The following is a 13,869-nucleotide window of genomic DNA, read 5'->3' on the forward strand; positions in this document are numbered from 1 at the left end:
ACAGCTCATCACCCATCTAACACCATCCCTAACTTGAAGCATAATGCTATGCGGATGCTTTTCAGACACAGGGACTGGGAGACTGGTAAGGATTGAGAGAACAATGAATGGCGCCAAATGCAGACATCCTTGATGAGAACCTGCTTCAGAGTGAAAACGACCTTAGACTGGGGGCAAAGATGTATGTTCCAACAGGACAATGACCCCAAGCATACAATCAAAGCAATGCTGGAATGGCTACAGAACATGAATGTGAAAATCCTTGAGTGGCCCAGACTTGAATCGAATTGAAAATCTGTGGAAAGATCTGTAAAGATTGCTGTTCACCATCACTCCCAATCTAACTTAACAGAGCTTGAGAAAATCTTTGAGCAAGAATGGGAGAAAATCCCCAAATCCAGATGTGCAAAGCTGATACAGACATAACCAAGACGACTCAAAGCTGTTAACACCGCCAAAGGTGCTTCTACAAAGTATTGACTCAGGGTTGTGAACACTTATGTAAATGAGATAATTCTGTATTTCATTTTTACCAATTTTGTAAAAATGTCTACAAATATGTTTTCACTAATGTGTAATTGTCATTATGGGATATTGTGTGTAGATGAGGGGGAGATTATTATTCTTTTTTAATCCATTTTGAATACAGGCTGTAACACAACAAAATGTGGAATAAGTCCAGGGGTGTGAGTACTTTCTGAAGGCACCATAGTTAGTAGTTCACCATGTAGTAGTTCACCATGAGCCACATATATTCATTTACCCACCACAAACAACACTGTAGCAGGGACTTAAACGTCACTCAACAGAAACCTGTTAGACCAGTGTTTCCCAACTCCGCTCCTTGAGAAGCCCCAACAGCACTCGTTTTTGTTGTAGCCTCTGACAAACTCACCTGATTTCAAATCATTGAGGCTTGATGATTCGTTTACAAGTTGAATCAGGTGTTCTTGGCCAGGGGCCACAATACAAATGTGTGCTGTTGGGGGTACTGGAGGACTGGAGTTGGACCATAGAGAATAGACAGCAGACATTTTGATCGTTTCTAATGTGATTAATTGTACAGTATTTATTTTACATTACTTCATTCTTTTCATGATAATAAGGCCTGCATAAGTATAAACATTTTGTAATATACTTCAGCACATTACTATAGCACAAAATATTGATCAGCCCAATAGATTGATCTTTTCATGATATACTGTTGAAACCATTCTGAATCAGGTCATATTTATTTCTGTAAATCAAGTGTCATTTGGAGTAGTTACTTATAGGATAACTAATGTTGTGCCCACCTCTCTCTCTCTCTACTCTTCTTTCTCTGTGTCGATCTTTACTAGTCTTCCTCTCAGCAACAAATATAGCGTAGATTTCTTTTTTTCTTCATACTTACATGTTGATTACTTACCAGGAAATATGAATAATGCGAAAACAAAGACCGACCGTGTCACTGTGCGCGTGTGGCTCCGCTGACCACTCTTTCTCCTATACAGACCTGTGTGATATGGGAGAGGAGAGGAGGGATGGACTGTCTCAGCTGAGCGCCATGCTCCAGCTCTACATCCAACAGGAAGTCCCCAACATCACGCAGGAACTACCCGCCGTGGACCCCCTCAGCCTGCTGGCCAAGGTAGATCACTGCAGCTGTGTGTGTGTGTGTGTGTGTGTGTGTGTGTGTGTGTGTGTGTGTGTGTGTGTGGCTTGCGTGCATGCATGCATGCGAGACAGACAGACAGACAGAACGATGTGTTGTCCCAATGATGTGAAACAAGATGGAGTAGTGAAGAGGCAGGGCCCACACTATAGTACCCAGGCTCTCTCATTGCAGCCTGTTTCTCTGCTCTGTTGGTGGGCTGGTCATACCTTCACATATGTCTAAAAGATTCCCAGCAGGCCTGATGTGTAAATGGTGTGTGTTTGTAGACAGTAAAAGTGTGTTGTTCCTGGTATTCCTGATGATCTCAATGTGTTTCTCAGCATGAAACCGGACCTCTCTCCTCCCAGGTCTTCAACCTGCAGCTGCTCTACACTCATGTACTTCTCTAGGCTGTTTCTGTCTCTTAATCAGGTGTGTGTGTGTGTGTGTGTGTGTGTGTGTCGCATGAGTATACGTTTGTGTGTGAGATGAACTGTTATAAAAAGCAACAGCTGTTTTACATTATATGGCTAGCTAGCCTTCTGGGCCCATCTCTGTCTTATAAACCATCTCACACCAAGACCCGGTTCTGATTACCATCACTGTTCAAATAGCAAACATACACATGTGTGTGTCAGAGAGAGACAAAGACGCTCTCTACAGTGAATTGTTCTGTAGAACTCCACATCTACATAATGCAAATCAGTCCAACTTTAGTCCAGAGTTCCTGGACAGAGAAGGTGAGTTAAGGGGAGAGCAGGAGGAAGGGGGTGGACAGGACAGGGATGGACGGACGGACAATGAGACGGATGGACTGACAGACCGGCAGACAAAAATTTCTGAATGACATATTTAATATCAGACAGGATTCACACTGCCCCTGGGGTAACACGCACACACACATAGCTAGTCGCTTGGAAAAAAAGGTCTCCCTTAGAGATGAACGTTTCACTTTAATAACAAAATGGTGTCATGCACATTGAGGCTGTTCTAAGAGCAAAAGGGGGTTACAAACACACTATTAGGAAGGTGTTCCTTATTAGTTACATTCATCTAGAACTGGGTCAAAACCCCTTTTGCATCCAGAACAGCCTGAATTATTTGGGGCATGGAAATTGGTATCAATTGGTATCAAGGACCCTAACGAGTAACAGGAAACCATTCCCCACTACCACCAGCCTGTACCGTTGACACCAGGCAGGATGGGGCCATGGGCTCATGCTGCTTACACCAAATCCTGATTCTGCCATCAGCATGACCCAACTGGAATCGCGATTCGTCGGACCAGGCAATGTTTTTCCACTCCTCAATTGTCCAGCGTTGATGATCGCGTGCCCACTGGAGCTGCTGCTTCTTGTTTTTAGCTGATAGGAGTGGAACCCGGTGTGGTCGTTTGCTGCAATAGCCCATCCGTGGGCACGAGTTGTGTGTTCCGAGATGCCGTTCTGCACACCACTGTTTTTACTGTGTCGTTATTTGCCTGTTTGTGGCCTGCCTGTTAGCTTGCACAATTCTTGCCATTCTCCTTTTTACCTCGCATCAACGAGCTGTTTTCGTCAACAGGAATGCTGCTGACTGGATGTTTTTTGTTTGTCGCACCATTCTTGGTAAACCATATATACCGTCGTGCGGGAAAATCCTAGGAGACCTGCTGTTTCTGAGATACTGGAACCGGCGCGCCTGGCACCGACTATCATACCACGCTTAAAGCCGCTTAGGTCACTCATTTAGCCAATTCTATCGTTAAATCGAACTGTAACTAAATGCCTCGATGCCTGTCAGCCTGCTTTAACCATTTTCATGAACGGGGTGGTGTACCTAATAAATATTCTAACACAGTAATTTGATTAATAAAATGTTAAATCAGTCTTCCTCAAATGGTCCGGAGAATGAAGGAAATGATGGCGCACTCTTTGCGAGAGGGAGGGAATCTGATTTGATTGGTCCTCAACTCAAGGCTCAGACTCTTAATTTTAGGATAAAGTGGAGTTAGCCTGCCCCAGAGCAGGTTACGTTCGAAGGACTCGTTGCCATAGAAATGTACCTGGTGTCGTGACTTTACATTCATTAATTATTTAATCCACTAACGATGTTTAATTGTTATCCAATTTAAATTAATCATGTAACACTTAACTCATTAGGATTTGGGGCACCACGGAAGAGGTTGTTTTAAAGAGTCACCATCTCCTAAATTAAACTCTAAGGTATATATATTACATCAATAAACAGTCATCTTATAAATCTTATCATATCCTCATTTTGACAGTCATAGCCACATGCATCTGCAAAAACCTCAGCCTTGCTCATGATTCAGTACTACACCAATTGGTTTAATTATTTATTTACTAGCTAACTAAATAATAACACAGAATAAACATACACCCTTTACATGAGACAAAGGTCCCTAGCGGACTGACACTATGTAGCATTTTACCCAACGACATGGGGAGAGAGAAAGGGACACTTATCGTGTATACATTCTGTAACTATTTTCACAATCATATAGTTTGCACACGAACCGCCGCCCGTTCAAAATAAGAAATCATGAATGTATTTACGTGTGGGTGCTCTTGTCCGTTGTGTAGTCCCGAACATAACTACAGAGTTCACTCTTCCATTCGCTCCTGAAGCTGCTTATTTGAAGATAAGCCAGTCGTGACGATGGTTCCAGTGCGGTGATGAGAGTAGTGTACTACGGTGATTTGAGACTCGTAGTAGGATGGGATGGTTTGAAGAGTTTGAAATATTTGACTCAGGACAGCTAATCAGCTGTACCAGTGATTGTCTGAGAGGGGAGTTTTACGCCTCTTCCTCCTCGTGTTGATAGTCAGGATTTAGAACACTTCAGACGTGGGCTGCAGCTCCCCGTCTTTCCTGGTCTAAAGAAAGGTGAGTTTATTTCTTCACCTCGTGTTGAGGTTCAAAGTTACAACCATTTCAGACATGTAGCTATCGCTCCACGCTTTTCTGGTCTAATGTTAATTTCGTTACCAAGGCTTTTTATGCTCACTGGCCAAAGGGGACGTCTCCTTCCGTCTGACACGTTTTCTGACCTCACTCGGGGCGTGGCAACTTAATGTGCAAAGGATATGATTAGAAATTCTCTTATGACTCCTAAAATCACATTAATATCATAACAAAAATACTTCATCCTTGTTCATATCCTATGCACAACATATTGGATGGAAACTTGACAGGTAAAGGGGGTATCCTTTTCAATTTAGTATTTTGTTCATACAGTTTTTTTAATGACATCACAAAATTAAAAACAATGTGACATCAGTTTTCTATAACTCCCCACTGACCATTCCCCACATTCTTTATGTTAGAATTATTGTTCCATTATCTACTTTTTGGACATTATAGTTTTGGGTGAGCAAAAGTCTGGAGACAAGACATTCCTTTAGGCAATACTGGAGGGTAGAGCGAGAGTCCTCTCCTGCTTAATTTCGAACCGGGTGAGGAGGTGTCAAAATCCACACACCAGTTCTCTCCTCCCCTCTGCGGGTGAGAGAAGGTCTGGTTACTGTCAGCCATTGCCAAGCTGATCTGACCCAATGTGATCCTCACAGGACAGCCATGACACTGGCTAAAAGGTGATCCACTTTTGTGTCAACAGTTATTCCGAGCTGAACTCAGAATTTACCAAAGCTATCTCGTCAAACTCCTCTATCCCGCGTCGTAGTACACCCCTCTGATTTGTAAAGAGTATGTGTTTGTACACAGTTAAAGTGTGTTGTTCCTGGTATTCCTGATGATCTCAATGTGTTTCTCAGCATGAAACCGGAACTCACTCCTCACAGGTCTTCAACTTGCAGCTGCTCTCCACTCATGTACTTCTTTAGTCAGACCTAGCTGTGCGTGTTTGATGTATCTGTTTTTTTGTTGTTGTGTGTGTGAGAGAGCGTGTTTAAATGAATGTCTTGTTTAAATTGTTTATTTACAGTTGCGTGATTTGTTAGAATTTTGTGTGTTATGCCAGACTAGAATTGGAACCAGAGAGGGGGTTAGTTTAAGGTGATGGTCTTGTCAGGGACGCACAAACAACTGTTGTGTGAATGTACATTTGTGTGTTTATTAGCTTGTGTGTGAGATGAACTGTTATAAAAAGCAACAGCTGTTTTACATTATATGGCTAGCTAGCCTTCTGGGCCCATCTCTGTCTTATAAACCATCTCACACCAAGACCCGGTTCTGATTACCATCACTGTTCAAATAGCAAACATACACATGTGTGTGTCAGAGAGAGACAAAGACGCTCTCTACAGTGAGTCCTTCTGTGGAACTCCGCATCCTATAGTACATAATGCAAAAGGGAGAGCGGTACAGACCGACAGGCGGACAGAACTGGTCTGAGTAGTCTGAGGCAACATGGAAGGAAGGTAGAATCTCCATTACAAATGAGTGAGTGGGCTGTTTCTCCACTTAGTGAAGTCTCTTCCCCGAACGAATAGTTCAATATCAGACAGGATTCACACTGGCCCTGGGATAACACATGCACACTCTCTGGGATAACACATGCACACTCTCTGGGATAACACATGCACACTCTCTGGGATAACACATGCACACTCTCTGGGATAACACATGCACACTCTCTGGGATAAGTGTGTGTTTTGTGTGTGTTTTCACTGTTATTGTATTTATTTATTCGTTATTAAGTCAAATTATCCTCAGCCTTGACTGGTGCGGAGGAGAAATTCCTAATTAGTGTGGGATAGAAAAAGTGTCTGTGGAGATGAGAAAACGGGAAAATCCTGATTTTTTAAACAGGAATGATCCGATGGGACCCCTGTAACATTCCGACGAAGGAAAAGAGCGATGGAGAGAGCGAGATGGACAGAGGAGTATCGACTCGTTTAATTAAAGTTGCGGAGCGTGGGTTGGTTGGTTATTACCCCGGAGAAAGATAGATTGTATGTGTGAGCGAGTTATTGAAACAGAATACTCCTCATGCATTCATGAGCACAGATAGAATATATTATTCTGTAAGGTTCTGTTACTGTTGGAATCTTTCAGCTCTTGTTTGACTTGCGTGGTTGCTTTTAGTTTCTGAAGAATAACCTGAGTAAATTACACTATGCAATGGGGTGCTGACTGGACGAGCATACAGCTCAGAGTTATTTTGGTTTTGGTCAATAACTGATATCTCATACTTGGCGAGGGTGAACGAGAGATGGATGGAGAGAGAGATGAAGCGGCAGACAGAAAATGGCAGGTCTGTATCCATCTACCCCGGGAGAAAAAGAGAGCTGGAGAGTCGGGGAGAGAGACCACCCACTCAGACGCGCGTGTGTGTGTGTGTGTGTGTGCGCATGGTGTCTGGCCTTTTGCACTTTGCCCTTTGAACATACGTGTGACATATGTTGGCATCAGGTCTGAGACACTCCTCCTCATCACTCACTCCTTTTCACTTTTCCCTCCTTTCATCTCTCCCTTCCCCCAGGCTGAATATTGCCTTTGGTCATTCAGTAATAATATTGTGTGTGGCTGCCTGAGGGAGGGCCAGTGCAGACACACTCATAATTACCCTTGAGGTCATTGAGGTCAATGGCCATACGGCAGACCACCAAAATCATATACTATAGACACAGCACACACAGTATTCCTGATAATCCCATTATGGGAACATGGAGTTGACAGTGGGAAAGAACCACAGCACCTGGGAATGATGGCTGTTGGATGGAATACTACACTGTTTCAGCTCCATGGAATTACCACTAATTCTCATAGTTTATTATGGTATGTCCAGTATTCCGTGGCAGTGTTTCTTAACATTTTTATACCAGGGACTGCCATGGGCAAGGAACAGGCAAGCTATGGCCCTTCCTCCTTGGGTTTATATTAAATCTAACACTATAGATCTAATTAAATGAGTGTCAGGCTTCTAACCATCTGAGGGACCGCTCAGCATTATCCTAGGGACCAGTAGTGGCCCCCGGACCGCAGGTTGAGCAACACTGCTCCCTGGCCTCCCTGTCATTTGATCCCAGGTGCTAGGTAGCACCTCGGTATAGGGAGGTAAACTTCTCCTGATAGTGTATTGCATTCATGTTACATTCAGCTACTATCATATTATTATGTAGTTGTAGCCAATGCAAGGCTTATGTCCATGATAATGAACTGATATTAAATCCTCTCAATGAAGAGACACTGAACACGTTCAGAGAGCTGAGGGCAGTAGGTAGTAGCTTGCACATACACACACACACACATCGGGATCAAGGCGATGTGCATTGTTCCACAGTGACTTCCTGTGGGAGAGGAAATTATACACCTCGGCTGTCCCATCAACTTCTCCTTCTCGCCCCACTGACCTAGCGCACACACACACACACACACCACACACACACACACACACACACACACACACACACACACACTGTAGCATCAAATCAAATTTTATTGGTCACATACACGTGATTAGCAGATGTTATTGCGGGTTTAGCCAAACGCTTGTGCTTCTAGTTCCGACAGTACACTAATATCTAACAAATTACACAACATATACCCAATACACACTAATCTAAGTAGGAATGAATTAAGACTATATACATATATGGATGAGCAATGTCAGAGCGGAACGGACTAAGATACAGTAGAATACAGTATAGACATATGAGATGAGTAATGCAAGATATGTAAACCTTATTAAGTGACTAAGATACTCAAGAAGTATAGAATACAGTATATATATATGAGATTAGTAATACCAGATATGTAAACCTTATTAAGTGACTAAGATACTGTAGAAGTATAGAATACAGTATATATATGAGATTAGTAATACCAGATGTAAGCATTATTTAAGTGATGAGTGTTCCATTCCTTAAAGTGGCCAGTGATTCCTAGTCTATGCCTATAGGCTGCAGCCTCTAATGTGCTAGTGATGGCTGTTTAACAATCTGATGGCCTTGAGATAGAAGCTGTTTTTCAGTCTCTCGGTCCCAGCTTTGATGCACCTGTACTGACCTCGCCTTCTGGATGATAGCGGGGTGAACAGGCAATGGCTTGGGTGGTTGATGTCCTTGATGATCTTTTTGGCCTTCCTGTGACTTTGGGTGCTGTAGGTGTCCAGGGGGGCGGGTAGTTTGCCACTGGTAATGCGTTGGGCAGACCGCACCACCCTCTGGAGAGCAGTGCGGTTGCGGGTGGTGCAGTTGCCATACCAGGCGGTGATACAGCCCGACAGGATGCTTTCAATTGTGCATCTGTAAAAATGTATGAGGGTTTTAGGTGACAAGCCACATTTCTTTAGCCTCCTGAGGTTGAAGAGGCATGACATCAGTGTTACGGTGACCTTGTACTAGTAACCTATATCTCTGTGGTTGCAGCACCAGACATGTGCAACACACTATACTTTCACATAGCTTTATACTGTACCTGTATGTATTGTAATGCAGCCTGTCATTCTCTATGCCACTAACAGGGGGCACTGTGTTCTCAGGTATGAGCCCACTCTCTTCTCTCTCTCTCTCCCCATTTGTCTCTTTTTCTCTCTCTCCTGCTGGAATGGGTAGAGTAGATGAATAATGCATAGGTGGATGGGGCAAGAGGGAAGGAGGGCTAAGAAAACATGTTTTAAAGATATGATTAGGTACCATGTTTTTGGAATGTTCCGTGTATAGGCACTTTATATGAGCTGAAGGTGTGTGTGTGGGTGGGTGGTAGAAGGCTCTGGTGAAAGGCTAGTGGGTTTTAGCTGTAAAATGCCCCATTAAGATTCCACTCAGTTGCAGAGAGCCTTATTTGGTGTGTTTGTGTGTGTGTGAGCACTAGTTAATCATTCTTCGTCTTAATAATACTACCTTCCCTTACCTATGTACTACTGCCTATGAAATTAAGCCTCATCATTGTAATGTTCAGTGCCTTGCAAAAGTATTCATCCCCCTTGGCGGTTTTCCTATTTTGTTGCATTACAACCTGTAATTTAAATAGATTTTGGGGGGGGTTTCATGTAATGGGACATACACCAAATAGTCCAAATTGGTGAAGTGAAAAAAAAAAAAAAAAACGTTGTTTAAAAAAATACGGAAAGGTGCGTATTCACCCCCTTTGCTATGAAGCCCCTAAATAAGATCTGGTGCAACCAATTACCTTCAGAAGTCACATAATTAGTTTGATTGCACACAGGTGGACTTTATTTAAGTGTCACATGATCTGTCACACGATCTCAGTATACATACACCTGTTCTGAAAGGCCCCAGAGTCTGCAATACCACTAAGCAAGGGGCACCATGAAGACCAAGGAGCTCTCCAAACAGGTCAGGGACAAAGTTTTGGAGAAGTACAAATCTGGGTTGGGTTATTCAAAAATATCCAAAACTTTGAACATCCCACGGAGCACCATTAAATCCATTATTAAAAAATTGAAAGATTATGGCACCACAACAAACCTGCCAAGAGAGGGCCACCCACCAAAACTCACAGACCAGGCAAGGGGGGCATTAATCAGAGGCAACAAAGCGACCAAAGTTAACCCTGAAGGAGCTGCATCAAGGAAAATGTCTGGCGCAAACCCAACACCTCTCATCACTCAGAGAACACCATCCCCACAGTGAAGCATGGTGGTGGCAGCATCATGCTGTGGGGATGTTTTTCATCGGCAGGGACTGGGAAACTGGTCAGAATTTAAGGAATGATGGATGGCGCTAAATACAGGGAAATTCTTGAGGGAAACCTGTTTCAGTCTTTCAGAGATTTGAGACTGGGATGGAGGTTCACCTTCCAGCAGGACAATGCCCCTAAGCATACTGCTAAAGCAACACTTGAGTGGTTTAAGGGGAAACATTAAAACATCTTGGAATGGCCCAGTCAAAGCCCAGACCTCCGTCCAATTGAGAATCTGTGGTATAACTTAAAGATTGCAGTACACCAGCGGAACCCATCCAACTTGAAGGAGATGCCGTGATGCCGCCACCGTGCTTCTACACCTGCATTGCTTGCTGTTTGGGGTTTTAGGCTGGGTTTCTGTACAGCACTTCAAGATATTAGCTGATGTACGAAGTGTCACGGCTCCTCCTCTGCAGTGCAGGGGGCGGTTCCTCCTGCAGGCAGAGGAGGGTCGTTAAGTGATTGGAGCCACCTGGGCTCAGGGTATAAAACTGCTTACTAATCACCTCTTGCTCTCTCTCTCTCTCTGCTCCTCCAGGTATGCTCATGATTTGTTGGTTCCTTTTTAGTTTTGCATAGTTTTCACTCAGTCATGTTCACACACACATATTCATGCACCCATGCACTTTACATACACTTTACATTATGATACATCCACACCTCATTCCTGTTTCTTAGTTTAAGTTAATAGTTTGTTTAATAATAAAGAACACTTTTTAATTGGCCTATACCTGTTGTTCGTGTCCCCTCATTTTTGTCACAGGCTATGAGCCGGCTTGTGACAAGTGGGGGCTCATCCGGGATAGTAGTTAACTTGGGTTAGTTTAGTTTAGTTTGCGAAATGTTTTTTTGTTTGAGTGGATGTTTTGATTGGGCCAATTTTTGTTTAAGAGAGAGTTGAGAGCCATGTGTTCTTTTGGTTCAGTTAGCTTGGTAGCTAAGCAATTCACTCTGTGTTTTTCTGGGTTTTGTTCAGGTGGGAGTCCTCTCCTGTTCAGGCATATCAGCAAGTGTCAATAGGAGGCTTGTGGTGTTTTTGTTTTAGGTGGCAGTGAACGTGGGTAGAGCATCCCTTTCCCTTTTCCCCTACATCGGCTCGGGAGCACCTCCGTGGTTATGGTGAGGGCCGCCAGTTTCTGGTTGTCTTTTCCACTCCACTGGTTTTGTGTGCATAAAACCCCTAACCCCCCTAACCCCACATGTGACTGCACGAAGACCAGGGCCAGTTAGTTAGTAGTTTTTGGAGGATAGTGGGGTGTGGCTCCTGTCTTTGAACCCAGACTGACAGCAGGTGAGTTGTGTTTTTTTGGAGCATTTGTAATAGTTGTATTGGTTAAGGAAAATGTCTTCCATTTTGTGTAGTTTTGTTCAAGCTCCTTCAGAGGTAGCCTTAGAGTTGTGTACTAAGGAGCAGTTAATTGAAATTGCTGAACATTATCAGATTGAGATTGTTGATAAAAAAATTAAAGAGACTGTTAAAACTAGCTTAAAGCAGGGTCTTAGGGAAATGGGTGTTTTTGGCGGTCAGTCTGCTAGTAGTGAGGGTGCAAGTTTTCAGTCTAGCCCTTCATTAACTTTTGAGCAGCAGAGGGAACTGTTGCAAATGCAATTAGAGATAGAGCGATTGAGAAATGCTAATAGACCGTAAAGACTACCACAGTTTGATGTTTCACAGAATCTTCGTTTGTTGCCTAAATTTGATGAGTCAGATCCAGACACATACTTTACTTTATTTGAGCGTATTGCGGAAGCTAGAGCTTGGTCAGATTTGGACATGACTATGTTGTTGCAATGTGTACTTACAGGTAAAGCACGTGAGGCTTTTGCAGCACTGAGTGTAGCTGACAGTAAAGTTTATGCTAAAGTTAAATCAGCAGTTCTGAAGGTCTACGAGCTTGTGCCAGAGGCATATCGTCAACGTTTTCGTTACAGGAAAAAGTTAGATTCACAAACCTATTCTGAGTTTGTTTGTGATTTGACTACTGCATTTAATCGTTGGTGTACAGCTTCTGAGGTTAGTACTTTTGAGGGTCTGTCTAATTTGATTGTGTTAGAACAGTTCAAAAATTCTGTTTCTGACCAGGTTGCTACATACATGAATGAACGTAAAGTTAAGTCTCCAAGTGATGCAGCAATCCTTGCAGATGAGTACAGGCTAACACATAAAAGCCATTTTGAGTCAAACAGTGACATGTACCATGAAAATAACTTTACTCCTAGGAATAGTAGGTCACCTTTTTTGGGGGCTTCTTTCCAAAGGCTTGGGCAGAAGTTTAAGTCTGGAGGACTTAAAGGACCGGTTAATGCTAATACCTGTCGCTACTGTTTAGTTGAAGGACATTGGAAGAAAAATTGTCCTCTGCTTAAATCAAAACAGTCAGTTCAAGTTAAACCTGTTGTGATGGCAAGTCCTGTTACAGCCTCTGACCACCAGGGTGAGCTGTTTCAGCCACTAGTTGAGTTTGATTCTCAGTTTTCCCGCTGTGATTTTTCAGCCTTTATTTCAGATGGTGTAGTGTCCCTGGTAGATGGCAACCAGAATGTTAAAATCAAGATCCTAAGAGACACTGGAGCTTTAGATTCTTTTATTCTGGAATCTGTTTTGCCGTTCTCTAAAGAGTCTGATACTGGCCGTTGTGTAATGGTATGTGGTATGGGTTTAGTTCCATTCTCTTGTCCTTTACATGAAGTTACCCTAAAATGTGGTCTGGTAGAGGGTGATGTAGATGTTGGGGTTAGACCCCAGTTGCCAGTAGAGGGAGTCCACATGATTTTGGGGAATGACTTGGCAGGTAGTAAGGTGTGGGCAGATGGCAAATTAAACATCTGTAAGAAGCAACCTTCAGTGTCCCCTGCAAGGGAATCTCCGGATCAGAACTGTGTGTCTCCTGAGGTATTTCCAGTTTGTGCGGTTACCCGCGCAGCCTCTCGTAAGGAGATTGAGAGTAAGCCAGAAAGTCTTGAGTTGCCAGTCAAACTCCAGACAGAACAGTTGACTCGTTCTAGAGATTCATTGATGGCTGAGCAAAAAGCCGATATTACTTTGGCTTATCTGTTTGATAAAGTGGTTCCTGATTCAGTGGTGAGGAATAGTGCTCAGTGTTATTTTCTTCTTGATGGGCTGTTGGTCAGGAAATGGGTTCCACACTATGATAAGGGTGTAGGAGAACCAGTCTTTCAAATAGTTGTACCTACTACTTTGCGAAATAAAGTGTTGCAAACTTCACATGGTGATGTGGCAGGTCATATGGGTGTTCGTAAAACGTATGATCGTATACTTCGTTATTTTTTCTGGCCACGTTTAAAGCGGGATGTATCTCAGTTTATTAAAACTTGTCATACGTGTCAGTGTACAAGTAAACCAAACCAGGTCTTGCAAGGTCGGTTGAAAAACTCTCAGACTTTGCAAAACCTTGGGGTTTTGGTAGATCATTTAGACTCTGAGAAGCGTGATGAATTGGTAGCTCTTATTAGAAACTACCCTGTTTTGTTTTCTGACACTCCATCACAAACCCACTTAATTGAACATGATATAGACATCGGAGATGCTAAGCCTATCAAACACAGATTTTATCGTGTATCTGAGGAGAAGAGACTAAAACTGGAAACAGAGATGCAGT

At 43.1% G+C, this 13,869-nt stretch overlaps 1 protein-coding gene across 1 annotated transcript in view; it reads left to right on the forward strand.

Annotated features, from left to right (window-relative positions):
* The window catches only part of smyd3 (SET and MYND domain containing 3), a 207,735-nt gene that overhangs the window by 31,795 nt on the left and 162,071 nt on the right, over positions 1–13,869 (forward strand). Inside the window, exon 5 of the mRNA XM_055864258.1 lies at positions 1,494–1,630. Within this exon, the coding sequence (XP_055720233.1) occupies positions 1,494–1,630 (137 nt within the window). The remainder of the gene's footprint in view (positions 1–1,493; positions 1,631–13,869) is intronic.

The sequence above is a fragment of the Salvelinus fontinalis genome, chromosome 16 (genome assembly GCF_029448725.1).
Source record: "Salvelinus fontinalis isolate EN_2023a chromosome 16, ASM2944872v1, whole genome shotgun sequence".
NCBI classification, from domain to species: Eukaryota; Metazoa; Chordata; class Actinopteri; order Salmoniformes; family Salmonidae; genus Salvelinus; species Salvelinus fontinalis.